Source organism: Protopterus annectens, chromosome 12.part0 (assembly GCF_019279795.1).
Source record: "Protopterus annectens isolate FY-2018-M chromosome 12.part0, PAN1.0, whole genome shotgun sequence".
Taxonomy (NCBI): domain Eukaryota; kingdom Metazoa; phylum Chordata; order Ceratodontiformes; family Protopteridae; genus Protopterus; species Protopterus annectens.
Genome location: NC_056746.1, coordinates 400,845,622 through 400,872,440, shown reverse-complemented (window position 1 = coordinate 400,872,440; position 26,819 = coordinate 400,845,622). Strand labels below are relative to the sequence as shown.

The 26,819-nt window shown below is 39.7% G+C and overlaps 1 protein-coding gene across 1 annotated transcript in view; it reads left to right on the top strand.

Annotated features, from left to right (window-relative positions):
- The window catches only part of LOC122816603 (cytochrome P450 3A56-like), a 262,199-nt gene that overhangs the window by 223,485 nt on the left and 11,895 nt on the right, over positions 1-26,819 (top strand). The window contains exon 12 of the mRNA XM_044089504.1: positions 14,946-15,108. Within this exon, the coding sequence (XP_043945439.1) occupies positions 14,946-15,108 (163 nt within the window). The remainder of the gene's footprint in view (positions 1-14,945; positions 15,109-26,819) is intronic.

The window sequence follows — 26,819 nt, the reverse complement described above, 5'->3', positions numbered from 1 at the left end:
AGAGGCCTGGAAATAGGATTCCTATTATATAATCGAAGACACAATCCTTCGAATGCATCTTGATCGAACTTGAAAGCATGAAACAGAAAAATAGCGAAACGGCATATAAGTGATTTCTTTCCTGGGAAATAAATCGCTTGGCCGCCTCTGTTACTTTGCCATTTTTGTCACTGTAGTGCGATCTCGGACATGGTATATTTAAGTAGGGAGGGTGAAGCCCCCACTTTATGTAATGTTTTGAAGTTTTTATTTTTATTTTTTTGTTGTTGAACAGCGATTTTTTTTCCCTGGGGAAAAAAATCGCTGTTCTGAGTGTTTGGGATTGGGGTCGATAAATCAGCGTTCGCTTTTTTTAACTGTTCACTGATTTAATATAGACCCTGGCAATGGAAGTGTGCCAAAAAACATTGTTTTTGTTTTGAGGAGTTTAGTAATAATTGTTTATCACTGACCCATTGAATAAGGGCATGAAAATCAGCCTGAAGTTCGAGTTCAAGAAAAGCAACAGAATAGTTGGTGCAGAATAGGACCATGTCATCAGCATAAAGCAGGAAAGGAAGATGGGTAAGTCAAATGGAAGTTTGTTAATGTAGACAGAAAAGAAGAAGATGTGCCAGAGCAGATCCTTGAGGAATACCTCTCTGCAGAAGGACTGATACAGAAGTTGTTGAATTGAAATTAACTGAGAAGTGGTGGATAGAAAGAGAGTTTTGAACCAGGGCATTGTGTCATCACTAATATCTATTTCAATGAGATGGACTTGGACAACTGAGTGATTGACAAGTTCAAAGGTTCTGGTGAGGTCAATAAAAATTGCTCCAGTAATTAGGTCTTTGTTAATTCCAAGAAGAATGTTGTCGCTGAGTGTCCAGATTTAAATAATTATATAGCATTTGCTAATCAAGTAGATGCAAATAGACCTAAAATGTTTGATGATAGCAGTGGGTATTTCAGTATGTCTAGGGTGAGTAGATTTATATGCAGTCTTGTTAATTGTGTAATAAAGTACACGTTCCCTTAACAGCATGACAGAGTTGGGAATCATCACCACTGTACAGCATAACTGCTTAGATTTGGGAATCTGTCATTTAATCAGGAGTCAAATCACCAAAACATTTGTCAAGTTTATTCCCTTTCTCAGAAGTTGAGTGAACCTACATTTTTTTAAGTGAGGGAGACTGAATCTCCCACATGATGTGAAGGAGAATACAGACCCCTGCAAACCACAGAGAAGCTCCACTTAGTAGGGAGCAACCCACACAAAGCAGCAGCAGGGTTGCCACCTTTTCATGTAGTATCAAGTTGCTTCATATTCAAAATAGGGGTTTAATATAGCTGTAAAAGAAAACTTAGAAAACATATTTTGTTCTAAAATCTCAGAACATTTGTTATTTCTCACTTTTTTCCACAGGGCACAACTGAACTAACTGGAACTGTCCTATGTAAAGAGAGACAGTTGTGAACCCTGCAAAAACAGTATTTTGATGAGTTGACTCCTAATGAAAAAAGCATAAATTACCTTTTGTAGTATGGCATCAGATGTGGCAAATCTTCCTCACTGCAGTCAGCCATCAGGAATGCATTCATGGTGAAATCTACTATTTCACATTTTGCAGGAGTGATTACTGTTAATATTCTTTTTTCTGTGATATTTGTTAAATTGATCACTGCTGCAGTAGCCTTGGCTATATGAGTTATATCCTGCCAAGGCTATAACAACTGGCCAGCTTCCAAAGCTTCAGGTCACCTTCTACACCCCCAAACTGAAGGCAACTTCAAGCTGAGCTGAATAAAAGATAAGTTTGGGCGCGAGACCCTTCAGACCCTTACTGATGGCGAAGACTATGTGCCTCTGAGGCTTTCAAGGATCAAAGGTCGGCTTGTGCTTTCCTTTGCTGGGCAGATAAGTTCCCCTTTGAGGAAAACACTTCCATTTTCTTAATTTTGTTTATGTTTTATTATCTTGCTGTTCAGGCTGGTTATGTTAAAGCTGAGAGTGTCTCAAGACTCTAACATACATTTAAATGGAGCTTTCGTTTTTTCTGAGTTTAAAAGTGGTGTAAAGTAACTGAAATTTTTTTTTCTGTGGAGGAATTATGTTTATTTTCCCTTTGTCAAGCTGGTATGGTGTTTTAAAGCACATTGTATTATGCTTTTATGTCAAAAAAAGTGACTTTCGTGGACTGGTAGTGTGCACCAACAATTTCCTGCTAGTCTTCCCTATGAAAGAGACACAGTTTTCAGCTTGACCATGGAACAGATCACCAGTGCCATGGTCAGTCCTTCTTTCAGCCAAAAAAAGAACAAAATTAAGCAAACAGCTTTTGCTGCAACAGCAGGCAGGTGCAGCTGGGTGCCTCTGCTGTGGCCTTTTGTTTTACTTCAGGCCACTCATCTTTTACCCAGGATACCAATGGTGTAGCACCTACAGCCACAATGGACTGGGGGTTGGCCATGTCCTCTGTGGCTGTTGAGGTCCTGTCAGTGGGCAAGGGGAAGCCATTCTTGTTGGTCCTGGGAGAGGGAACAAGGAAGTTTTCCCTATTGTGTCAAAATGCCATGCCCATCCCTAGGGAAGATTTTGCTGCCATTTGTAACACGACTTGTCACATTGTTTCTGTCAAAAAAGAGACAGAAAACCAAGCACGTATCTTCTCCTCCTCAATTGTCTTTGGATAGGAGTAGTTTACTAGGTCTGGCTCAGGGTTTAGTTCAGGCAACTGATCCATCTTGTAAAGTAGTTTCTGGTAAAACAAAGGGATTCTTCTTTTCCTGAAGAGATTCAAGTTTCTGCATCTGAGCAGGAAGATGCAGGGATATATACATTTTTGCCCTTAGATTTCTGATTCAGACTCAGAGGAGAGCTCAGTTTCTGATTCTCCCTGTGTGTGTGTGGAGGGTCTCTTTCTCTGAGACTAATGCTAGAATCTGCTGGTGTTTTCAGTGGGAGAGCACTGTGGTTTTCCCAGTCCCTCAGAAAATACAATGAGCTGTTACTGAAGGAATTTCCAGAACATACACATATTCCTCCTGCTGTGTCTGCTTTTGAGGATGTGTGTGTTAATGATTACAATTTTCCTGAAAGTCAGATAGCTGCCCCTAAAAAGGCAGATAGGGTGTATAAAGTTCCTCAGTCTTTTACATTTTTATACTCTGTTCCCAAACCTGACCCAGCAGCTTTAGCTTTAGTTGATACCACTGCTGCTAAGTACTTAGTTAATTCCAATCCTACTATTTCTAGTAAGGATTGGGAATTTACTGATAGATATGGGAAAAGTGTATACTTCTGCAACTTTGATTTTCAGAATTTTGAATTGATAGGCTCATATGTTAAAGTCTGTTCTGACAAATTGTGAAAGTATGAGGAATGTTTTATCTGCAGTTTCTTCTTGTTTAGAAAAATCTGTTTTAAATAAGTTTTTTCTGTTGTGCAGGTCATTACTCATTGTTGGCAGTGTGTGTATGACTCCGTTGATACTACTACTACCAGGGCTATGGGCACTGGTACAGTTTTGAGGAGGCTTGCATGGCTGCATTCTCAGAACCTCCCAGATGATGTTAAAAATGAGATTTTAAATTCTCCCTTGGATTGAGATCTGGTATTTGGCCTCTCTGCTGCAGAGGTGACCAAAAACTGAGATGAAATGAACAAGTTAATCCAGGGAATCTCTAAGATTTTTAAGCCGTCATTTTCCAAAATTTCCAAGTTATTCTCTATCTCCTCATGAAATTTTGGCAAAAAAGCAGAATAAACAGTCTCAAAAAATACAAGTAAACAGGCGTTTAAGCAAAAATGGCAATAGGTTTCCAAAAAGAAGTCTTAAACCTCCCAAATTCAAGGACAGTACAAAAAGTCTAAATGACTATTCAAGTGACCTTGTGAACCTTTCCCACCCTGGCCCCTTTTTCTTCCAGAAAGTCTGAGTCTCCATTTTTCTCCTTTGCAACAGATAGTTCTGAAAGTCATTCATCAAAGTTACAAATGACAGTGGGAGGAAATCCTCATTCTCCAGATAAAACTATTTTGCTTCCACCAGGATTGATATAACCAGTTCCTCCTTCCAAGTTGGGGAAGGGTTTTTATTCAAGGATGTTCTTAGTGCCAAAGAAAAATCGTGGAGACTACTTCTGGATCTTTCTTTCCTAAACCTATTTGTGATGGTGCCGAAATTCAAAATATTGTCACTTCACAACCTGCTACCTCTTCTTCCTCTTTCAGGTTTCCTGGCAACATTAAACTTAAAAATCACATCCCTATTCATCCAGACTTCAGATGTTTCTTAAGGTTTTGGGTGTCTGTATCACATTATCAGTTCTTCACCTTACCCTTTGGGCTATCCACTACCCCAGGAGTGTTCACAAAGTATCAAGCTCCACTCATAGCTCATTGCAAGCTACAGAATATCCACGATTTTCCATATGTAGATGACTTTCTTATTTTTACAGTGTGTTTTTCAAAGCGTAAAGAAGCTCTCTCTTGGGTGAGAAATCTCTTACAAAAGCTGGGATTCCAAGAGAACATTCAAAAGTCTTTCTTGACTCCTTCAGCCAAGATTGTGTTCCTGGGATGTCAACCAGTCACCTCAGTTCAAAGAGCTTTTCTTCCACAGGAAAAAATAGATCTTTATCTAGAGTTATTTATAAGGTTTTCCAGTCAGACTTTTGTCATTGTGAGGGAATATCCCAGGATTTTGGGTCTCATAGCATCTATGATTCCCACGATACCTCTGGCAAGACTCTACATGAGAAAGATACAGTGGTATCTGAAATCTCTTTGGTCCAAGCATCAACACCCTTTATCTTTTCAAATCCCAATGCTGGGCTTTGTCAAAAGAGAAATCTTTTGGTGGAGACAACAGATAACTTTAAATCCAGGTTTTCCCTTCTCCCTCCCTGATCCTAAACAGTCAGTCATCACAGATGCTTTGGATTTGCTTGGGGAGTAGTTTCAGGAGGGATTAAAGTGAAGGGGGTGTGGGACACCTTGGACAGATACTAGCACATAAATATCAAGGAGATGTTTGCCCTAATCAAGACATTCGACTCTCTGAACCATCTTTGGACCCTGAGGCCTCTTCCAGTGGTTACAAACAATACCACCAGCATGTGGTATATCAACAAGCAAGGGGGAACCTTGTCATACCCCCTCTGCAGACTAGCCATGTTAGCTTGGGATATAGTTTCACAACAGAATCTCACTCTACAGGCATCCTGCATTCTGTCAGTGCAAAACTGTGTGGCAGACAAACTGAGCAGGTCAAGGGAAGACCCTCACAAATGAAAACTAGATCAGGGAGGGTCTTCCAAGATTTTATACACCTGTGGGAAGGTTCTCAAGTAGATCTCTTTGCCTCCCCTCTGAACAATCAACTGTCAAAATTCTGTTTCAGAACTCCATGCAAGGCCTGGAAGACAGATGCCTTTTCCTTTCCTTGGACAGGAATATTCCAGTATGCTTTTCCACCCTTTCCACTAATATCCAGGGTACTTCTGAAGATTCAGAATAAATCCTCTAAGATCATTGTGGTGACTTCTTTTGGACATGGTCAATTACCACAACCTTGCTCACAGACTGGATTTATTCACACCCAAACCAAAGAGTAAAAAGGTCACACAGACAGACTAGTAAAAACTACAAGAAAAACCTAGCCAAGCTACAGTTTTCACTGTGTGATACCTTAAACCTCCTGTAATAGAGGCCCATGGAATATATGCAAATGACCCCTTAAGGACATCAAGTGTTTGGTTTCTGAGTGTCCATTACTTTGCTCTTTTATTTTAAGTCTTTGTGGATGCATTCAGGCCAATAAAGCCATACCCCACTAGCTATGAATATGCATGATTAGGCCTTCTTCTGACCTCGTCAGCACAGCATAAGTGGACTACAGGGGGTTTAAGGTATCACGCAGTGAAAACTCTAGCTTGACTAGGATCTACTCACACAAAAAAATGGGTTGTGTTTGATACACCCTGACATCAATCAACTTCAATTGACTGCCTGGATGATATGGTCTTAATTCCTTTTAGGCACCTGTTTTCTGAGGACGTGCAGCAGCTACCACTGGAGGCAAGAAAGTTTGCTACTAGAAAATCATATATTAGCTAATTGAAAAGGTTTTCTAGTTAGTGCCAACGATATAACCAGCACCCATTTAGGGGTAGTTGTTTTCCAGTTCTGTATCATTTGTGTGAGTTACTATCTTGTGGCCGTTCTTATTCCTATAGCAAGGTTCATTTATTGGTCATTTCAGCATGTCTGCCCATAGATCCTCCCTCAATACAGTCTCATTTCAAAATGTTCGTGAAAGGGGTTTTACATAAGAGGCCTCCAAGAAAACTGTTGGCCCCTCCTTGGGATCTTAATTTTATGTTAGAGAAGCTAACACTTGTGCCATTTGAACCAGCTAACCTGGCTGACTTGCGGTTCTTAGCATGGAAAACAGTTTTGCTGATTGCTCTGAACCACAAGAAGGATGCCTGAGCTACAAGCTCTTATAGTGACTTGACCCTATCTTATTTTTCATAGGGGCAGGGTTTCTTTGAGAACTAATCCTTCTTTTCTGCTTAAAGTGGTGGCTGAGTTTACTTTAAGCCAAACTATCCATCTCCCCATTTTTTTTCCTGAACCTAAAAATGAGGATGAAAGGATACTGCTTACCTTGGATGTCCACAGACAACTCAGGCACTATCTTGACAGAACTAAATCTTTCAGCTCTTTGGATTAATTGTTCATATCTTATGAAGGTAAGAAGAAGGCACACCCAGTGTCAAAACAGACTACTTCCAAATGGTTATCTAAGGCTATTACCTTTTGTTATACTCACCTTAACAAAACTATTCCAGGCAGGTTTATGGCCCACTCTACCAGGGCTTTGGCTTCATGTATGGCTTTTTGGAAAGGATTGGATTCTAGAAGTGTTCTAGAAGCTGCTACTTGGTCCATTGTACATATTTTAACAACACAATATAAGTTTGATTATTCTGTAGGTAGAGATCAAGCTTTGTTAGGACCATTCACTGGGGGCTCCAAGACTCCTCTCCTTCCACTTCCCAAATGTAGTTAGCTAAGGTAATCTACCCATACAGCTGAGGCTACTATGGCACTGATCAATATGATGAACATAGTACAGCTGTGTAAATAAAACTTACCATGACAGTAGATGTTCAAATGATCACTGTTGCAGTAGCCACTCTGTCCCTCCATCCCCTTGTTTTTTTTTTTTTTTTTTTATGCCAGGGTGTGGACATATATTTTTTGTTGTTCTTTAGCATTGTCCTTTCAGGGCTCAGCCTCCATCTCTGCTGGCAGGAAAGTTCTGAAGGTCTGCACACCCAAACTTGTCTTTTAGTCAGCTCATCTTGAGCTGCCTGACAATTTGGGTATGTGGAAGGTGCCCTGAAGCTTTGGAAGCTGGCTGGCTGTTATATCTTTGGCAGGATATAACCCATATAGCTAAGGCTACTACATTAGTGATCATTTGCGGATTTAATGTTATGGTAAATTTTACTTATACAATTGTACTTTCTCCAACAGGGATTCTAGAATGCTAATTATAGGAAAAATATAATATTCATCTTGGCTTCTAGCTGCTGTTTGGACTGAATAGTTGGCACATGTTTCAGCTACACTGTCACCAATTTTTTTCCATACACGACATTTTGCTTTTCATGTCTAGGATTCTCACATTTTTATATTCCTGATATTTTTGTTCCATTTATGTTTCTTGTTTTTGTCTATGCCTGTGTTAAATAGGTCCAACTGCAGCTCCTAAAGGGAAATTTTAGACTGCATTAAGTTACAAGAAGCAAGAAGTCTTAATATGTCATCTAATAGAATAATTAAACCATGAATTCAACTTCCAGTCTTCATTCAGTACTCCTATTTAACTGAAATATTTCTTGCTAGCTGCATGTCACATGGAGGGCAATAAATTTTAATGAAGGACTTTGCTTGGATGAAGGTTTTTGAGGTCTGTCACTATTGTATGCATATTATGTATATATGAGTTCCTTAGTTGAAAAAAAACTTTAAAATATGTTTCTTGGGAATTCCACGTTCAGTATTTCTCACCAAAAGATTCAACATGTGATGATTATAGGTTCATAGATTCATAGGTTCATACTAGGCTATCTGCCCTAGGGTATTTATAAGCCTAGCCAGAGTGTGTTTGGCTTTCGCCACCCATTTTAAATTAATTTTGCTATGCCCTTTTTCGAGATTAGTATACTGTGCCTCTGTCTAACAGTGACACAGAAGTGATATCCAGGATAAACCTACGATCTCCCATCCACTCATCAAGATTCCTCTTGAAGAGAGTCAATGAGGGACTCTGCCTAACCTGGACTGGGATTTTATTCCAGAGTGAAGGGAGCCTCTGGGTTATGAATCTGTCCCTCCAGCATGTCCTATTTATTTCAGTGCTGAGGTTCAAGTCTCTCGAGCGCGTAGCTCGATGGGATTTGGATTTTCTGAGGTGCAGCATGTCCATTAATTCCAGTTTGGACATGGCTTTATAAGTCAGGCACAGATCGCCTCTGAGCAGGCAGTATGCCACTGAGTAGAGCTGGAGTTTCTTTAACCGGGCAGCATATGGCATCTGTTTGAGCCCTTTGATCCTCTTGGTGAGGTACTTTTGGGGTCTTTCCAGTTGCTGCAGGTGTCTGTTAAGGTACATCCCAAAATGGGGCATTGTACTCAATTATGGGCCTGATGAGGGATGAGTAAAGAGGCACGATGACCTCCCCTGATCTAGATGTGAATCCCTTCATGATTAGGTGGGCTATATAAAATGTTTTTCTAACCACTTTGGCCACGTGGTTGTCAAATGAGAGATTGCTATCAACTTGGGTCCCCAGGTCTCTAATTACTTCTTCTGTACTTAATGGATTACCACCTATGTGGTAATCTGTGGGCACTTTGTTTTTGCCAAAGGGGATGACTATACACTTTTTGGTATTTAGCTTGAGGCCATGTCTCTGGCACCAGTTGTCTGTTTCTATGAGGCCCTTTTGGAGGATGCTTGTGTTGGCTGGAGAGTCGATTATGGTGCCCAGTTTGCAGTCATCTGTGAACTTGGTCAGTCACAGTCCTTCCGTGTTGGCCTGTACCTCCGAGAAATATATACCGAACAAGAAAGGTCCCAGGACTGAGCCTTGTGGGACACCACTTGTAACTGGTTTGGGGTCTAACATGGCTCCAGTAATTCTAACCATGTGGGTTCTGTCCTTGAGCCAGTTTGCAACCCATCTAGTGACATAGGGGTTTATATTTAAGTTGGTGAGCTTATCTTTTCTAATAATGCCCAAGTGGGGTATTGTATCAAAGGCTTTTGTGAAGTCCAGGTAGGCTGTGTGGACCACCTTCCCCTCGTCAATGGCCTTAGTGACTGTTTCAAAGAAATCAACCAGGTTTAAGAGGCAGGATCTGCCCTTAACAAAGCCGAACTGGGTAGGATCCAGTGTCTGTAGGTCCCCAATATCTTTATTTATGAGGTCCATGATGATCCTTTCCATAGCTTTGCAGACAAAGCTAGTCAGGCTTATGGGGCAATAGTTTCTAGGATTCGTTGAGGCACCACCTTTGTGGAGAGGGACCACTGTTGCTGTACGCCACTCTTTGGGTACATATCCTGTAGTAAGGCTGAGATTGAACAGTAGTTTTATGTTTGGGTTTAGCTCTTCTTGGAGTTCATGTAAGACGCAGCCCAGGACACTGTCTGGTCACATTGATGCTGTGTTTTTTGCTTTGGAGAGGGCGGCTCTTACCTAAGCATCTGAGATGTCAGGGGGGCAGCACTCTGCTGAGATAGATATTTGCCCTTTTGGTGGTGGGGGGGGGAGTTTGCGCTGAACCTGTCAGCTAGGATGTTGGCAATGTCTGTGGGTTTGGTGTATTTTTTGTCATTTTGGACTAATTCTGAGCATATTTGGGAATTCACACCCAGGTTCCTAACATAACTAAAGAAAGCCTTGTGATTATCCTTAGTGTCCTGTGCAATTTTTCTCTCAAAGCTGGCCTTAAACGATTTTATGAGTGCCCATAGTTTTTTGCTAATACTGATCAGAGATGCCTTCCCTTTTTGGGATTTTGTTCTATCATGTAGTAGCTTCCTCCTTCTATTGTATAGTTTGTTTATGGCTGGGGTCCACCAGACAGGACGTCTGCCTTTGGAGGATTGGGTCTTGGTTTTATTTGGGATTGCATGATCCATGCATTCCTGAAGGTGTTCATAGAATGCATTTATAAAGGATTCTGCGGTCCGGGCTGTATTTTCCACAGGCCCTGGGGCTTTGAAGGATTCCACCTCGGTTTTGAGGAGTGTGAAATTTGCTTTAGAGAAGTTTTTCACTGTGGTTTTCTGGGCAGGGGGTGGGGTCGGGATGTGAATATCCAGTGAGATTAGTTTATGGTCTGATCTTACCAGTGAGGGATACACTTCTGGTCTGGAGCATAGAGTCCCCATGTTGGTTATGATCAGGTCCAGTATGTTTTCCCCTCTTGTGGGAGTGGTAACAAGTTGTTCCACAGCATTTGAGTTTATAAATTCTAGGAACCTTTGGGCTAGGATGTTGGAGCTAGAGTAATGCTCCCAGTCTATGTTTGGGTAGTCGAAGTCGCCCAATATAATGGTGTTTGGAGAGACCTTCATATTTTCCAGTGTTCTCAGGAAGGCTGAGTGGGGTTCCTGGGTTTGGGAGGGAGGTCTGTAGCAGGCTGTAAACTGGAAGGCAGTTTTACCCACTGTTAGTTGCACATGGATAGTCTCTGATGCTTCGTGCTGTGCCACCAACCTGGAGGTGTGGGTATCTTTGACGAATATTGATACTCCCCCTCCTTTTGTGGTTCGGTCCAAGTTTTGGGGCCGAAAAGCATAGTATGAGGTATAACCTGGTAGTGCTGGGGTGCTCTTGGGAGCCTTGAACCATGTTTCTGTTACTGCACAGATATCGATGTTCTCCATGCTAAGGAAAGTTTCGAGGGCTTGTGTTATGTGGCGGATCCTAGCGCCCGACAGGCAGCTCACCATGACCTTCTCCTTGTTCAGCCTGGTGAGCAGGACGTCAGTGTGCCTGACGATAGAGTCACCTATTACAAGTGTATCAGGTGTGTTGTTTAGCCTTAAGGGCTGTGACTGTTCGGCACACTGGCTTTGTGAGCAATGTGTTGCATGTGTTTTGTTTTGGGGTAGCGGTTGCTTGGGTGTCTGCTTTGGAGGTCTCTGCTGCTTAGGCAGATTTTTATTTAGAGCCTCCAAGTATGTTTTTGTGTGTTTATGTGTTTGGTTTGCTGTCGTGGTAGGTCTATGTGAGACTGGAATTGTAGTGAGTGTGGTTTCCTTCTCCTCCTGACTGGTTATGCCAGTACTGAGTTGAGAGAGCTTAGCCTCCAGTTTGGTTATATGGTTGCATCTCTCACATGTTGGAATTTGTTGGGAGGAGGAGAGGGTTGTCTGTGTACATGAGGCAGTTGTAACATTGCCTCAAGATTCCCAGATTCACCAGCTGGACTGGAGAGGAGATTGGCAAATGACCTGTGGACATGCTAGAATAGTATTGGGAATTCCTTTATAATTGAAAAAAAGGGCCAATGGGGAACAAGGTACTCAAGGGGAGTTTGTGAGGGTGTAGTGCTTTTAATTTTTTAGTGCTGACTTATATAATTGCTTTAGTGAGCAAGTGCCAGGTAACTTAAATGCAATGTGTTACAGGTAACTTAAATGCAAAAAACAACACATAGCAACTTTCTTTCAAGTGAAACAAGGAAATAAGTACAGTAAGCAATGCAGATATCACTAGGGATCCACAGAAGTGCTGAAAAGCCGCGTTTTAGGTGGAATTAGTGTTTCAGGGAAATAACAAGCAAACAAACAACAAGCATACAAACAAAGCTAGATTCAGCAGGCCTGGATCTAGTCTATGCTACAGCAAACAAGGTATACCAATTTCAGTAAGAAACAGTTCAAATATGCAGGCACTATAAGCCTTTAACCAGAAATTCCCAGCTCAGAAGGGCAGAGTCCAGCCTCTCCTCCCACAAGAGTGTAGACCACGAACCCTCTTAATGTAAAATAACTGGCCTGAAGCCCAAGTGCTTAAACCAGAACTAATACACTTTTAGAATAATAGACACTGAGCTCTCAGTCAGCAGTTCCCAACTTAGAAGGATGTAAGCTACCTGTCCTGCCACCACAGTGCAGGCCACAAACCTTCCTAATGTAAAACAACTGGTCTGAAGCCCAAGTGCTTAATCCAAAAGACTTAGAATGATAGCTACACTTTAATCAAGTTACTACCAAGCAGTAATAAATACAATTGAATACTTTAAAGAATGCATGGATTAGTGATCAAGTTATACAAACAAAGCTAGATTCAGCAGGCCCGGATCTAGTCTATGCTACAGCAAACAAGGTGTACCAATTTCAGTAAGAAGCAATTGAAATATGCAGGCACTATAAGTCTTTAACCAGAAATTCCCAGCTCAGAAGGGCAGAGTCCAGCCTCTCCTCCCACAAGAGTGCAGACCACGAACCCTGTTAATGTAAAATAACTGGCCTGAAGCCCAAGTGCTTAACCCATTTTAACATCAAGCTGTAGTAACTACAGAGGGATTAAACTGATCAGTCACAGCATGAAGTTATGGGAAAGAGTAGTGAAAGCTAGGTTAAGAAGGAGGTGATGATTAGTGATCAGCAGTATGGTTTCATGCCAGGAAAGCGCACTACAGATGCAATGTTTGCTCTGAGTGTTGATGTAGATGTACAGAGAAGGTCAGAAGGAGTTGCATTGTGTCTTTGTGGATTTAGAGAAAGCATATGACAGGGTGCCTAGAGAGGAGGTGTGGTATTGTATGAGGAAGTTGGGAGTGTCAGAGAAGTATGTAAGAGTGGTGCAGGATATGTACGAGGGTAGTATGACAGCGGTGAGGTCTGCGGTGGGAGTGACGGATGCATTTAAGGTGGAGGTGGAATTACATCAAGGATCAGCTCTGAGCCCTTTCTTATTTGCAATGGTGATGGACAGGTTGACACACGAGATCAGACAGGAGTTCCCATGGACTATAATGTTTGCAGATGACATTGTGATCTGTAGTGAGAGTAGGGACCAGGTTGAGGAGACCCTGGAGAGGTGGAGATATGCTTTAGAGAGGAGAGGAATGAAGGTCAGCAGGGCTAAAACAGAATATATGTGTGTAAATGAGAGGGAGGATAGAGGAATGGTGAGGATGTAGGGAGTAGAGGTGGTGAAGGTGGATGAGTTTAAGTACTTGGGATCAACAGTTCAGAGTAATGGTGAGTGTGGAAGAGAGGTTAAGAGGAGAGTACAGGCAGGATGGTGTGGGTGGAGAAGAGTGTCAGGAGTGATTTGTGACAGACGAGTACCCGTAAGAGTGAAAGGGAAGGTCTACAAGAGGGTAGTGAGACCAGCTATGTTATATGGGTTGGAGACAGCGGCATTGACAAAAAGGCAGGAGTCAGAGCATGACGTGGCAGAGATGAAGATTTGCACTGGGTGTGACGAGGATGGACAGGATTAGGAATAAGTTTATTAGAGGGTCAGGTTAGAAGGTTTGTAGACAAAACCAGAGACGCAAGATTACGTTGGTTTGGACATGTGCTGAGGAGGGATGCAGAGTATATTGGGAAAAGGATGCTAAGGATGAATCTGCCAGGTAACCAGAAAAAAGGCAGGCCTAAGATAAGGTTTATGGATGTGGTGAGAGAGGACATGCAGGTGGTTGGTGTGACAGAGCAAGATGCAGAGGACAGGAAGAAATGGAAACAGTTGATCTGCTGTGGCAACCCCTAATGGGAGCAGCCAAAAGTATGTTGGATACAACTTTCTTTAAATACTGTGTTTACTGCCTCATCTCATAAACCATGGCTCAGTTACCCTGAAAATCTCTGCAATAAAATCATTTCCCACAGTGGTTAAGACATCATCTTCAAGAGATGGCACTGACAAATGATACTACCACTGTTCACAGCTAGTGGCTCTAAGCCCACCAGGCATTATCTGGTCCAAATGACTGGCTAAAACATTACCAAAGTTAACAGACTACATTTAATTTGACAGATGACTAGAAGTCTTAATATTACTATGAACATTTTGCCTTCACTACCAAGCCACTGCCAAAGTTAAGAACCTACATTTAATCTGATCTATGTTCTCCTGAGCTCTGTCAGTCACTATATTCTGGCCACAACTTTTAAATATGCTGCCTGTGCTGACCCACTTCATGAACATTTCATTCAGTTTCAGCAGTTGTCTCCATAAGGGTGACTTTACAACGTAACTGCAGCATAACTGTTTGGGACCAAATTCCATAATGACACTTCTTAGTTCAACAGGAGGGTCCTGAGCAATGTATTCTGAAACTCTGTCCCAGAAGTATTAGTGATTGCCCAACTTATGAATGTGCGTACTATTTTGCAAGTGGTAGGTCATACCTTTGCCATTCTTTATGGGTTTGCCACAGACTTTACAAGATGTTATCCAATGTGACCTGTAACTCCTCCTCTGAAAGTGACGTCTGACACGGATGTGTACTGTACTCTTCTACATAACATTACAAGTTGCACATTGCACAAACTTTTATAATTCATGGTAAATAGCCATGAAGGTATTATTCTGACTCCTCTTATATTTCCTGTTTTCATACTACCCAAAAAGCAGTTTCATAACTGTGCATTGATAGTTCCTTTTTATGCAAAATGACCTGGTACATGTAGATATTCATTTGAAAGTCCTTTGAAGGTCATATGAACTTTTGTATATGGAAAGGTGTGTGTGCGTGTGCGTGCGTGTGTGTGTGTGTGTGTGTGTGTGTGTGTGTGTGTGTGTGTGTGTGTGTGTGTGTGTGTGTGTGTGTAGGGTTGTAGGTTTGTATTCACTTAGCTAGCAAAACATCAAGACCGTAATATACAAATGCCACTTTTGTATTCCAGATTTAGTAAAGAAAACAAAGCAATGATGGACCCGTATGCCTTTTTGCCATTTGGAGCAGGCCCTCGGAACTGCATTGGAATGCGATTTACACTTCTCAGCATGAAAGTAGCCCTTGTCAAAATGCTGCAGCACTTCTCCTTTGCACCTTGCAAGGACACACCAGTAAGTAGTAATCATGTGAAATAATACCTGATTTCACTAAGAAAATGATTTCTAGTTTAGGGGCATCTGGGTATGTGTTTGTAACGTCATATACATGTCAAATTCACATAACATTAGCATAACTATTAGTATATGATGCTAACAGAAAGTCGAGTAACTCACAGAAGCATTAATATTTATTGTCTATCTATCTAGTCAATGCTGAAGTGGAAGGACATTTAATTTCATTTATCCATTTTATTCTTAAAGGTCAGTCAAGAAATATCCTGTTGTAAAGATTTCAAGTCATACAAGGGCATAGATGTGTCACAAATCATGTATAAATATAAATATGACTAAGTATAAATAGTGTTTGAAAAGTTTTATCATCAATCAGTCATTGGACACGATTTGTAAAATACTTCTAAAAAGGCAAAAAGAATTGAACTTGCATTTACTGAAACATTTGTCGTAACACAAAACAAATCTGAATACAGATTTGTTTTGTGAAGGTGCTTCATGTTATTTAAGCAGTATAAATACATTTTACTGTTGAATCCTTGCAAATAAGTAAATAATTTGAAATATGAATAAGTGAAAGAAAGGCATGTGGGAACATCCATACATATTTCAGAGCTATTAAATAAAACTCAAGCTCCAAAGTACAAATTCAGCTGTAATTTTAAGATGTAAACTAATTTTAAGCACTGCATGTTTCTGCACACAATCAAACAGACCTGCAATCAAATGGAATGATGTACTGTTTCAAATTCTTAAAATGTGTGACAGAAAAATACATGAAATATTTTACTAAGTAATTTAATTTTTATAAGAAAATATAATTTACTGACATGACTTTAAAAGAAGAAAGAATTGCTTTCTTTTCCTATAAAGGTTTGCTAAAATAATTTGAAGGTCTTTTACAACATGTGACACTTGAACCTTTTATGTCATTATATGTTAAAATTACATAAGTAAGCTGGCTTTGTAGCAGAAAGGGACGTTCCCTGGTTGTTGTAGCCTCAGTGAACCAGGCACTGAAAGAGATGTCCATATAGGTGTTGAGGTGTGGCTATGAGGGTGGGTGTTCGGGTGTGAGTCTGTGTTTGTGGATGTGTCTTTCTGTCTATAGATTAGCATGCACCTCAGCAATTGTATTGTAGGTCCTGCTTTGGCATATGCCGTCTGGCCACCATGGTTCGGGCTTAAGAGAATACAAAAAATGAGAGAACTCCCACCAATTACAACTGAGATGCTTGACATTTGCCACACTCTCAGTGTTCTTAAATATAGAGGAGAATAAATGAGCCAAGCCTACTAGAGGTGAGTGCTCAAGGAATACTGGAGAGTGAGAGAGTAAAACCAAGCTGTTTCATAAGCAAAGTCATTAAATCAGTTACTGACATCTCCACCTAATTGATAACACTAGTAAGATAATGTATTGTGTTATTTGTTCCTATTATTCTTGTTTCTATGTAGGAAAATCTGAACGCAAATTAAAAAACAGAATGAGTGAGCACCTTAGTGACATTCATCTAGGGAAAGAAACAAATGCTTTAGCAAAACATATTATTGCTAGTCCTGGGCATGTTTTCAATTTTTTTGTTTTACAAACATTAATTATGTCAGAACGTGCAGGTGCCTGGCCCTTTTTACTTGAGAAAGCAGAGTTGCTACGTTTAAATGCACAATTTTGGCCAGGGTTAAATTATGCAGAGAATATAAAATGTCTGCTTAAATTAAGAGCTTTAAATAGATAGAATGTATCATTTTTTTTCTCTTTAGCTGAATTTTAGCCTTAGAATGTTACTATTGTGTATAACATTGTTACATTCTTTTTATGAATGAAAAGAAAAAGGGGGGTGTTCCTTTTACTATGCCTTTTTTACTTTGCTTGGTTTTGTCAGGCTATTTCATGCAATAAGGGTGTGTTCTGAATTTTAGCTATGATTGGTTTAAGAGTATTTAAGAAGACTACTGGCAGTTTGTTCATTTATCTGAAGTTCCTATTTATAGGCCAGTGGAACGAAAGCACTTATCTTTTTGGATTATTTTTAAGTGCTGTGTTGCTTTTTTATGTACTGCATTTGGCTGAAGAAGTTTTTAGCTGGACTACGTGGAATTCAAGCATTTTGGAGTGTGGAAGCCTTCTTTTCCCTGCTTTTTGGATTATTCATGCTGGTTTGGTGTTTTTCCTGTTTACTGAAAGAGATTTCCATATAGGTGTTTGGGTGTGGCTATGAGGGTGGGTGTTCAGGTGTGGGTGTGTGTTTATGAATGTGTCTTTCTGTCTATAGATGAGCATACACCACAGCAATTGCATTGCAGGGCCTGCTTTGGCATATGCCGTCTGACCACCATGGTTCGGGCTTAAGAGAATACAAAAAAATGAGAGAATTCTCACCAATTAACAATTGAGATACATGACATTTGCCACCCTCTCAGTGTTCTCAAATATAGAGGGGAATAAATGAGCCAAGTCAACTACAGGTGATTGCTGAAGGATTACTGGAGAGTGAGAGAGAAAAACAAAGCTGCTTCATAAGCAAAGTCATTAAATCAGTTACTGACATCTCCAGAAATCAATGTCTCACTGTTTTGTTTATTTAAGTGAAGACATTGACTCCATAAAACTTCTTGTTATAAATACAAACCAGCTTTCAGTAAATGCAACATTTTTTTCCAATTTAGTTAATACTGAAACATTGTCTTCTGAATGCTTAATGGATTTTAAAAGACCTGGATACCTGAAACAGTGTAAACATTGCAAGAGAGAAAAAAGAAATAACAGGTTAAGCCTAGATCCATATGAATCACCTCTTATAATAAACAACACTTTTCCTTGATATTTCTCAAGTTATTTCAGTACAGTAAACACTACTAGCGAGACAATTTCTTACCTAGCTGATCAAACCACCTCGGAAATCAGCATTACTTAAGTACTCAGGAATTTGATTCATTTTGTCAAATGTTTCTGGTCATTCCAAGGTACATTACACTTGGTACATGATGGTCATTATCATCATCATCATCAACAACTCCTTTTTGCCCACAGCATGGGGTCAGGCTACAATGTCAACTGTCACTACATCTTTTGAATCAGAACATAGCCTTTTTGCCCACAGCATGGGGTCAGGCTACAATGTCAACTGTCACTACATATTTTGAATCAGAACATAGCCTTCTTTGACAGTCATGCCTGACTGTAGTAGGTCTTCTCTCACAGAATTCATCCTTCTTGTGGCTGGATGTCCTCATCTCTTCTTGCCTTCTTCCTGTTTCTCACAAATCTTCTTTACCAAATCATCTTCTACTTTCCTGCACATCTTGCCAAACCACAATATTTTTTTTCTCCTTGACATTCTGTGCAAGTGGGGCGATGAAGTCTTATTTTTTTCATCTGTCCCACAATATTCATCCTACTACCCATCTCAAACACTTCATGTCCATCACCTCAAGCTTCCTCAGCTGCTCTGCTTTCACTGCCCAGGTGTCTGTGTTGTGCAGAAGCAATGGTTATACTATTGCTTTGTACACTTCACTCTTCAGCTTCTCTGTTAGGTGTAGTATATGATTAAAAGAATGCCACTTTGTGCCAGCTGGCTGCAGTACATCTGAGTCTAGTTTAGACTTTTTCATTTAGACTTCCCTTCTATTCATTCACCCTCATTTATTTATTTTTTTTGCCACTTTGGATAATCTGTGTGGTCATTTGATAAAGGGAGACCTTTTAGTGATGCTTCCAGGCTTTCTATAGTGTGTGTGTGTGTGTGTGTGTGTGTGTGTGTGTGTGTGTGTGTGTGTGTGTGTGTGTGTGTGTATGTGGGGGTGGGCATTCAGTGACTATGCTCTGATGTACAGGGACCCAATAAGAAGCACCATGGTAAAATATCTACAACCATCTTACTCATTGATAGGATATGTGCAATACCAGTCTCTAATGGTTACTAATATTCTGTGGTAGTATATTCAAAACATATATTTTCTTAGTTAAAACCCAATCTAAAATATTTTTTTATTGTAGTATGACAGTGTGAAACCAAACCTACTTCCTTAAAGACTTCAAACTTGATAGTTTGAGTAGCTTCCGTATGTAAGTAACCTAGCAGTATTTATTATATCCCCTTTTAAATACTTTGGTTGATGCCTACATCTGTTTTTTTTTTCTTTTTCTTTTTTTTTATTCCTAAATGGTTATGTAAAGTTGCACTTCAGCTCTTAAATAGACACTTCACTTATTAATAAACAAATCACACCTACTTTATCAGTTAGAATACCACATCGTCCAGGTCAGTGCAATCCATCTGACCTCAAAATTCAGTGCCATTTGGAATTATAACATTAAATAGTATTTTCACACGACTCCATCAAACTGTTTCTAAAAATTCATTTCATACAAAGTTTTTTCAAGCCAAGGCACTACAGTGAATTTATATTCACAAATGTTACCATCTGTTGCATATGTGCCTCTACTACTACTACTAATAATAATAATAATAAAACAATAATGCATATTACTACATTCATTTATACAACTATTAATAATTTAACTCTCTATATCACTTTCTGTTTTGAAAAACAAAACATTCAATTGATTCTAATATTTGTACCCTAGCCTTGAAAGAAGTCTGATCAGCAATATTTTGCTTTTTTACTGCTTCCAAAAATAGTATAATACATTTAATAAGTATGAAACTGCAGTATTTATTTTTAGTGACTAAACCTGGTCTAAAGTCCTTAATTAATCCAACCCTCATTATTTTCTCTTAATAAAACTGCATAATTATTTCCAACTGCTATGCATATTTTGAGTGTACCTCTAAAACAGGGGCCTTGGCCTGTCTCCCTATTCCAGGTACCAGAAATATAATTAAATAATTAACTTATGTATTAATTCATTCTCTATTACTGTGCTTCAGGGTCACAAGGGTAATCTGTCACCTCACAACTCTCTGACACTGATATGTCTAATTAGGAAGCCAAATGTGAGTACAAGGCAGAGAAACTAATGCAGGATATAATGAGAGTTTATACCAGCCTGCACAGAAGTAATCATGAGGCTGCACAAAAGCAATCACATGTGACACTCATACCAATGTCCAGCTTCAAGGACTGATGGTATGCTTTTCAGATGTGGGAGGAAATCAGAGCACCAAGTAAAACCCTATGCATCCACAGGGCACCCCAGCTGAGATCAAACTGGAGAACCAAGTGCAGTGAGGCAGCAACACTAATTGCTGGCTACATGTGTCAACACTGAAAGATCATTTATGCAAAAAAGAAAAATTATTTAAAGGCACATAGTTATGAAAGCAATGTAAAGAAACAATTATTTAGATAAAAATAGTAAAATGTAGCTAAGCCCTATTAAAATTTCCCAGCCCCTTAACAATATTGTTTGGGTTTCTACAAGTTCAGCATATATTTTTTTCCCAAAAAAAGTGACTTTATTTTTTATTTATTTATTTAACATTTGTTAACTGGGGATATCCGACTTGGCTGTTAACCCATTTTCAGCTGAGGCCCGGGTAGTAAAGCTCCACATGTAATTATATAGTAAACAAGACAATGCAATTCAAAACAGTACAACAAAGCAATAGCAAATGTTATATACAATAGTACTTATTTGATCACATGAATCTGAGATGAACATTTTGGGATTACAGTAATGTGATTGGCTTGGTTTGTTAGCAGAACTATTACACATTGCAGGGATTACATGAATATGAGATAAACATTTTGGGATTACAGTAATGTGATTGGCTTGGTTTGTCAGCAGAACTATTACACATTGCAGAGATTACATGAATCTGAGATGAACATTTTGGGATTACAGTAATGTGATTGGCTTGGTTTGTCAACAGAACTATTATACACTGCAGTTTTTAAGTGAATGAGAGAAAAAAGGGTGAAAACTGATTAAAGTATAAGGAACAGCTAAGCAGAAAGTAGGGAGCTGTGAAGGTAGGAGAGGTGGGTTGAATAGAACAGAATGTCTAGAGGTAAAATTGTTTAGTAAGTAGGTGAGTGGTTAGGAAAAAAGGAAACAATTTAATTTAGCTGGGGGTGGAACATGAGCAAAGCCACTTGTCAGCTAGGTGAACTCTGAGAAGTTGTTTGAACTTTGTTGGGCAGGCAGTAGTTAGGATGTATTGGGGGATGGAGTTTCAGGCCCTGGAAATTTGATTGTAGTAAAGAGAATCACCAAAGCTTTTGTTAGATTTAGTCACCTTTAATAGGGTTTTGTCAGCTGATCTTAGTGTTCTGTTATTTGAGTAGGGTTGTACGAGGTTGTGGAGAGCAGGACAGTTGTCAGGAATGTTAGTAATGGCATGGGCAATAGCAAGTTTTTGAGGGTTATGATGAAGCACAGTGCAGTGATGGGCGCTATGTGATAAGTTTGTGGTGAATCTAGTGATTTTGTGGTAGTAGGCTTCCAGTCTGGTTAAATCACTTTTTTGAGGTTAGTAAATATCGGGCAGGGTATAACAAGGTGGAGGAAATGTGTGTTCTAGCAATGGATTGTCTGGTAGTGTTGGTTAGGAATGGTTTGGCTGTGTAGAGAGACTCATGTTTGATGTGGGTTTTCTTAACAAGTATAACATGTTTATCAAATCTTAAGCTGCTAGCTATGGTGACATCAAGTAGTATGATGTGAGGTGGGTTCTATTTTGGTTCTCTTGGTTGACTAGATGAGGAAGGGTGGCACTTGGCAGTTGGACATTTTGTTGGAGAAGAATATTAATTTGGTTTTATTTGGGCTTAGAAGGAGTTGATAGATGGAGAGGTAAGATTCTATGCCTGAGAAGGCTTTCTGGGTTATGTCTTGAAGTTGTGGAAGTGAGGGTGTGGCGCATATTAGAGTAGAGTCATCTATGTATTGGATTATGTTTGCTAGGTTAGTTGCAGTATAAAGTTTGTTGGTGAAGATTGTAAAGAGTAGTCGGCCCAAAACTGAACCTTGGGGAACACCTACTGTAACTGGTAAAGAGTGCGGAGAGATTATTCTGCCACTTGCTTTTGGTCACAGAGGTAATTGTGAAACCAGAAGAAAGCTGTAGGGGATAGGTTTAAGTGGGATAGCTCATTGACGAGTTTTTCGTGGGATACAGTATCGAATGCGTTTGACATATCAAGGAAGATGGAGGCAATTTGTTGTCCTTCATTCAGTTGATTAACTGTATTTGTGAAGCTTAAGAAGGCAGTTGTGGTGCTGTACGTGGACCAAAATCCATGTTGGGATGTGGTTATCATATTATTATTGGTTAGATAGTTCATGAGCTAGGAATGTATGCATTTTTTTAGTATTTTTGAGAGGGGTGAGAGAATGGCTATTGGTCTATAGTTGGAGAATTCTGTTGAGGTGCCACCTTTGTGTAGAGGAATGATGTAGGACGTTTTCCAGAGTTTGGGGATGTATTGCTCACTGATTGATTGGTTGATCAATAGTGAAACAAGGTAGGCAATCGCATTATCTGCTAACTTTAGGTATGTGTGGGGTAGTTGGTCTGTGGCGAGGGCGGTGGGCTCTAATTTATTTAGTAGTTTTTTTATGGTACTTGTTTGGACAGGTTTTAGGGGAAAATAATTGGTATTGGGTGATAGAATGGAATTAGTAAAGAATGTGAACTGAACTGGGTGGCTATACTGTCTTTAGTGTTTCTGTTGGTGGGCAATGGAGTAAGAGATTGACCTGGTTCTAGGAGTTTTTTAATGGAGCTCCAGAATTTCTGGGGATTAGTGTGGCGAGTTTGCTGTATTGTGGAATAGCAGTTTTTTTTTTTTTTTGTCATTTGTGGCCTGTTTTTTGGATTTGTTTCTTAAATGACGGTAGGTTTCAAGGGAGCTTTGGGTTTTGTTACTTTGGTCTTGGACCATGCTTTGTCTCTTTGTTTGAGTAATTGTTTAGTTTCTCTGGTTAACCATGGAGTGTTGTTGGATTTGACTCAGGCTTTTCTTAGGCTAAACTATTTAGTATTTCAAGGAATTTGGTGTTGAAGTATTCTACAGCTTGGTCTAGATGGAGATGTGTTAAAGGGGACCAGTTGCATAGCTGCAGGAGTGTATTGAAAGTAGTGGCTAAGAAGTGTTTATGACTTGTTTATATATTGTGTTTTTTGTGGTGTTTGGATGATGCTTGAGTAGATAGGTGGGACGGTGGTCACTTAGGCTGTCTGGAAGACATCCTGAATGATGGACTAGAGAAGGGTTATTAGTTAAGATCCAGTCTAGTATTGACTGCCCGCTACTGTGCTTGTCAATTCTAGTTGTTTCTTTGGATGTTTATGAAGTTAGAAGGGCAGTCTGAGGAGCAAGTAGGCCAGTCTGTATTGAAATCACCTAATATTATGGTTTCTTGGTTAAATGTGGAGGATGACCAAGAAAGTAGGTCTTCGATTATGGATGGGTTGTTTCTAGGTGGGGGGATATAGACTGATATTATCATGACATGCTTTTTTGGGTTTAACTCAAGGTGGCAGGTTAGTATTTTACTGTTGTTGAGGATTTGGGGATAGGATTGTATGTGTTTGAGTTTAGGTGTATCCTTGTATAATATAGCTATGCCCCCACCTAATTTTTTAACCTGTCTAGTCTGTGAATGTTGTAACCTGGGGTAATATTTCATTGTCTTTTTAATGGGGGGGGGGGTTAGCCAAGTTTTTAATATTGCTACATCAGGGGTGTAGAGGGATATGAAAGCATGGAGTTAATGTGTTTTATTTATGAGGCTTATTAGATTTGTATTTATGATTAGGATGCTGGTGTGTTTTGTCATAGTGTGGTGGTGATGTGGTGTTTAGAGTCTGAGGTATTTGTTGTGTTGGTTTAGGGCCTGGGTTTGTGTGGATGTCCCCACTTAATTTCAGTTGTGGTTTCCTATTTTGTTATGGGTGTGGGTATTTAGGTGTTAGCTTAGCATATTTATGGGCTTGGTATACTGAATACTGTAGCATTAGGTATCTATATGTAAATGGGCTTGTATTGGATGAGTTGAAGAGATGTGGTGCTATGGGAATATTTGTGATTATGGAGTGAGGTGGGGTGAGGAAGGGATGGTTTCGGTAGACATTGTTTGAAATTGTGAGGTTGTGATAAGCAGTAAGATGGAGAAGGGAAGTAAGGAAAGCTAAGGACTGAGATATGTAAGAGCAACATGGTGATATATAGGTGTATGGATTAGAAGAGTGGATAATGAGGTTTTAATAAGTGAGTAGTGTTGGGTGTGTATGAATTAAATATAGTTATTTGATGTTAGAGTATGTGGAATTTGGTTTGGAGGGTTTGAACCTGTGATAGGTTACGTAAGTGAGCCAGGAGTGTTGTCTTAGGTTTCAATTAGAAATGATGATGCAGGTTAAATTGTGTTTATTTATGGTGTAAGAAATGGCTGTTATTGGTTAATGAGTATAAAGGGTGGAGTTATGGCTAGTGTATATGTAATTGAAAAGGGGGTGGGTTGGAATGGGGGTAGGGTAGGGGAGCAGAGTGAGCCCAAGTGTAGTGAGGGCAACCAGAGCTACACCCGAGCTGAAAAGACTCACAAAAACAAGCAGTAAGACAAGTATTGACCATACAAAAGGGTGATGTGTTGAACTGTGAGTTTAAGTTTAAGTTAGGGAACTAAGAGTCTGTAGATTTGCTTGAGTACTATGTAGGTAGTCAAGGCTAAGGAAGACAGAGAAGCAGGTTGCACTAATTTTTGGGCAACAATAGATAAATTGATAAAGGTAGACTTGATTGAGTGGAGTTACATGGGGTAGTGACTTGGGAATAGGAGGGGCGCTACAAGTTCTGGTGGAAGCTGAGGCTGGTCAGATGCAATTTTAGGCAATGTAAAAGTAGAACATATTTAATAGTTTAAGAGATAAGGGAATTGATGATAGTGCAGTACAGTTGTGGTTCCTAGATAGCGCTCTTTCAGTAACCATAGATCATAGGGCTTGCAGTGGGTGATTTGGGGCAGAACCAACTAAGATAAATTACTAGAGTGTCTAAAAGAGGAAGAAGTTGCTATTTGCTGAGTAAAACATTAATGTAACAGCTTAAAGTTAAAGTATACTGTCAGAGGTATACAGAGATAATTATAGGTACAAGTAATATATTTGAGTAGAAGACCAGAGGAAACCAGAAAAGTTACTGTGGGGCAAAATAGATAGTAAAAGAATAGGAAGTGGAAGTAGAGTAGGAAGGGAAGGAGAGTTTAAGAATGAATAATTTCACGTCAGCAAGTAAAATATTTCATTTCTAAGTCATCAACTGTAACAGTTAAGCAAATAACAATGGTAAAAGAGTCTTCACAGGTAGCTGATGCTATGAACAATAACTAGCAGCAATGCAGGTCAGGAAAAGATATTCACAGAAAATTAACTGTTTCTAAAAATTAGCACACCTTACCAAAGCTCTAAGTCTGAAATAGAATAACTTGAACAGAAGTATGTGAAGTTATCTGCACAATTAATTAATTGATGCTTTAAGATATCAAACTGTATTGGTGTTTAACAATAATGTAGTCATATGGCAAGCCTAACGCTAGTGTTACAGTTTGGTGTGGATAAATATCTAGTTAATAAATGCCTTTGGAATTTAACTATGTTAACATTCCGACATGAATCTGAACTTTAGGGCTAATGGTATTATAACATGAGAGACAGAATTGCAGCAACCATAGCTGACACATCTCTTCTGTTCCAGGGTACACGGTTAAAGTTTAATGCCCCAAAATTCACACACAGAGTAGTACAATGGGCCAGGCATCTTTTTTTTTTTTTTTTTTTTTTGCAGTCTTCCATCTTACAAGCAGGATTTGACAGATTTCTCCTCAGTATTTACATCCGATGACTTTGGCATCAGTTATCATTTGGTGGCCTTCTCCTTAGTTCTGCCTGTTGTAAATACCTAAATCTCTCCCATCGCTTAGTTGATCTATTCTCACAACATAACTGTCCTGAAATGTTAAGGTGAGGATATTTTTACATCTGCCATGTGAAACATGGTGATTTTAGAGATTTCAAAGAGCTCTGTTAGTAAGCTACCTCACGTGTCCATGTTTGACCTACAAATCTTAGTGCACACTTGAAATGGTTCAGTTATGTTTTCCTCACAGTGGACATGCAATGCATCCCAGCCTGTCTGTCATTTGGGAAGACTCATTCTACACAGCAATCCAATAAAGGTTGAGTAATACTTTGCAGAGAAAGTGTCTAGTACCAGGCAGTCTGTCACCTCACAATCCCCAGTAGACACTATGTCAAGTTTGGAAACCCCACCAAGTCTCACCTGGAATGAATGTATTGCACTTATTGTTTGGATACAAATTTTTCCAACTTTGATGTCTTGGGTCCTTTAATTTTACAGCATGTTGTGAGAGAGACTTTTCCAAACCACCTTTAAAGAAACCTTGGTGAACCCTTTACTTAAGATCAGTTTAAATGCAAATAACTAAAGACGCTGTTGTCCATTTTCAGGTCTTCCCCTTTTTTGGGCAGATTCAATACCTACCTAGATAAATTCAGATTCCACTAAAACCAGTCTTGTAACTAAAAGGGCAAATATGCATAGATCTCAAATTCCTCATATCAGTTTTTCCTGGCTGTATGGCATGGACTGTACTCCCATTGAACTAGGTTATACCTGTGAGTCTACATGCTGTTGTAGCCAGCCAGGAGGAATGAGTGAACAGCTGAGGTCAAATTATCCACCCATCGGAAGGGATATGATTTGGTCCACTGCAT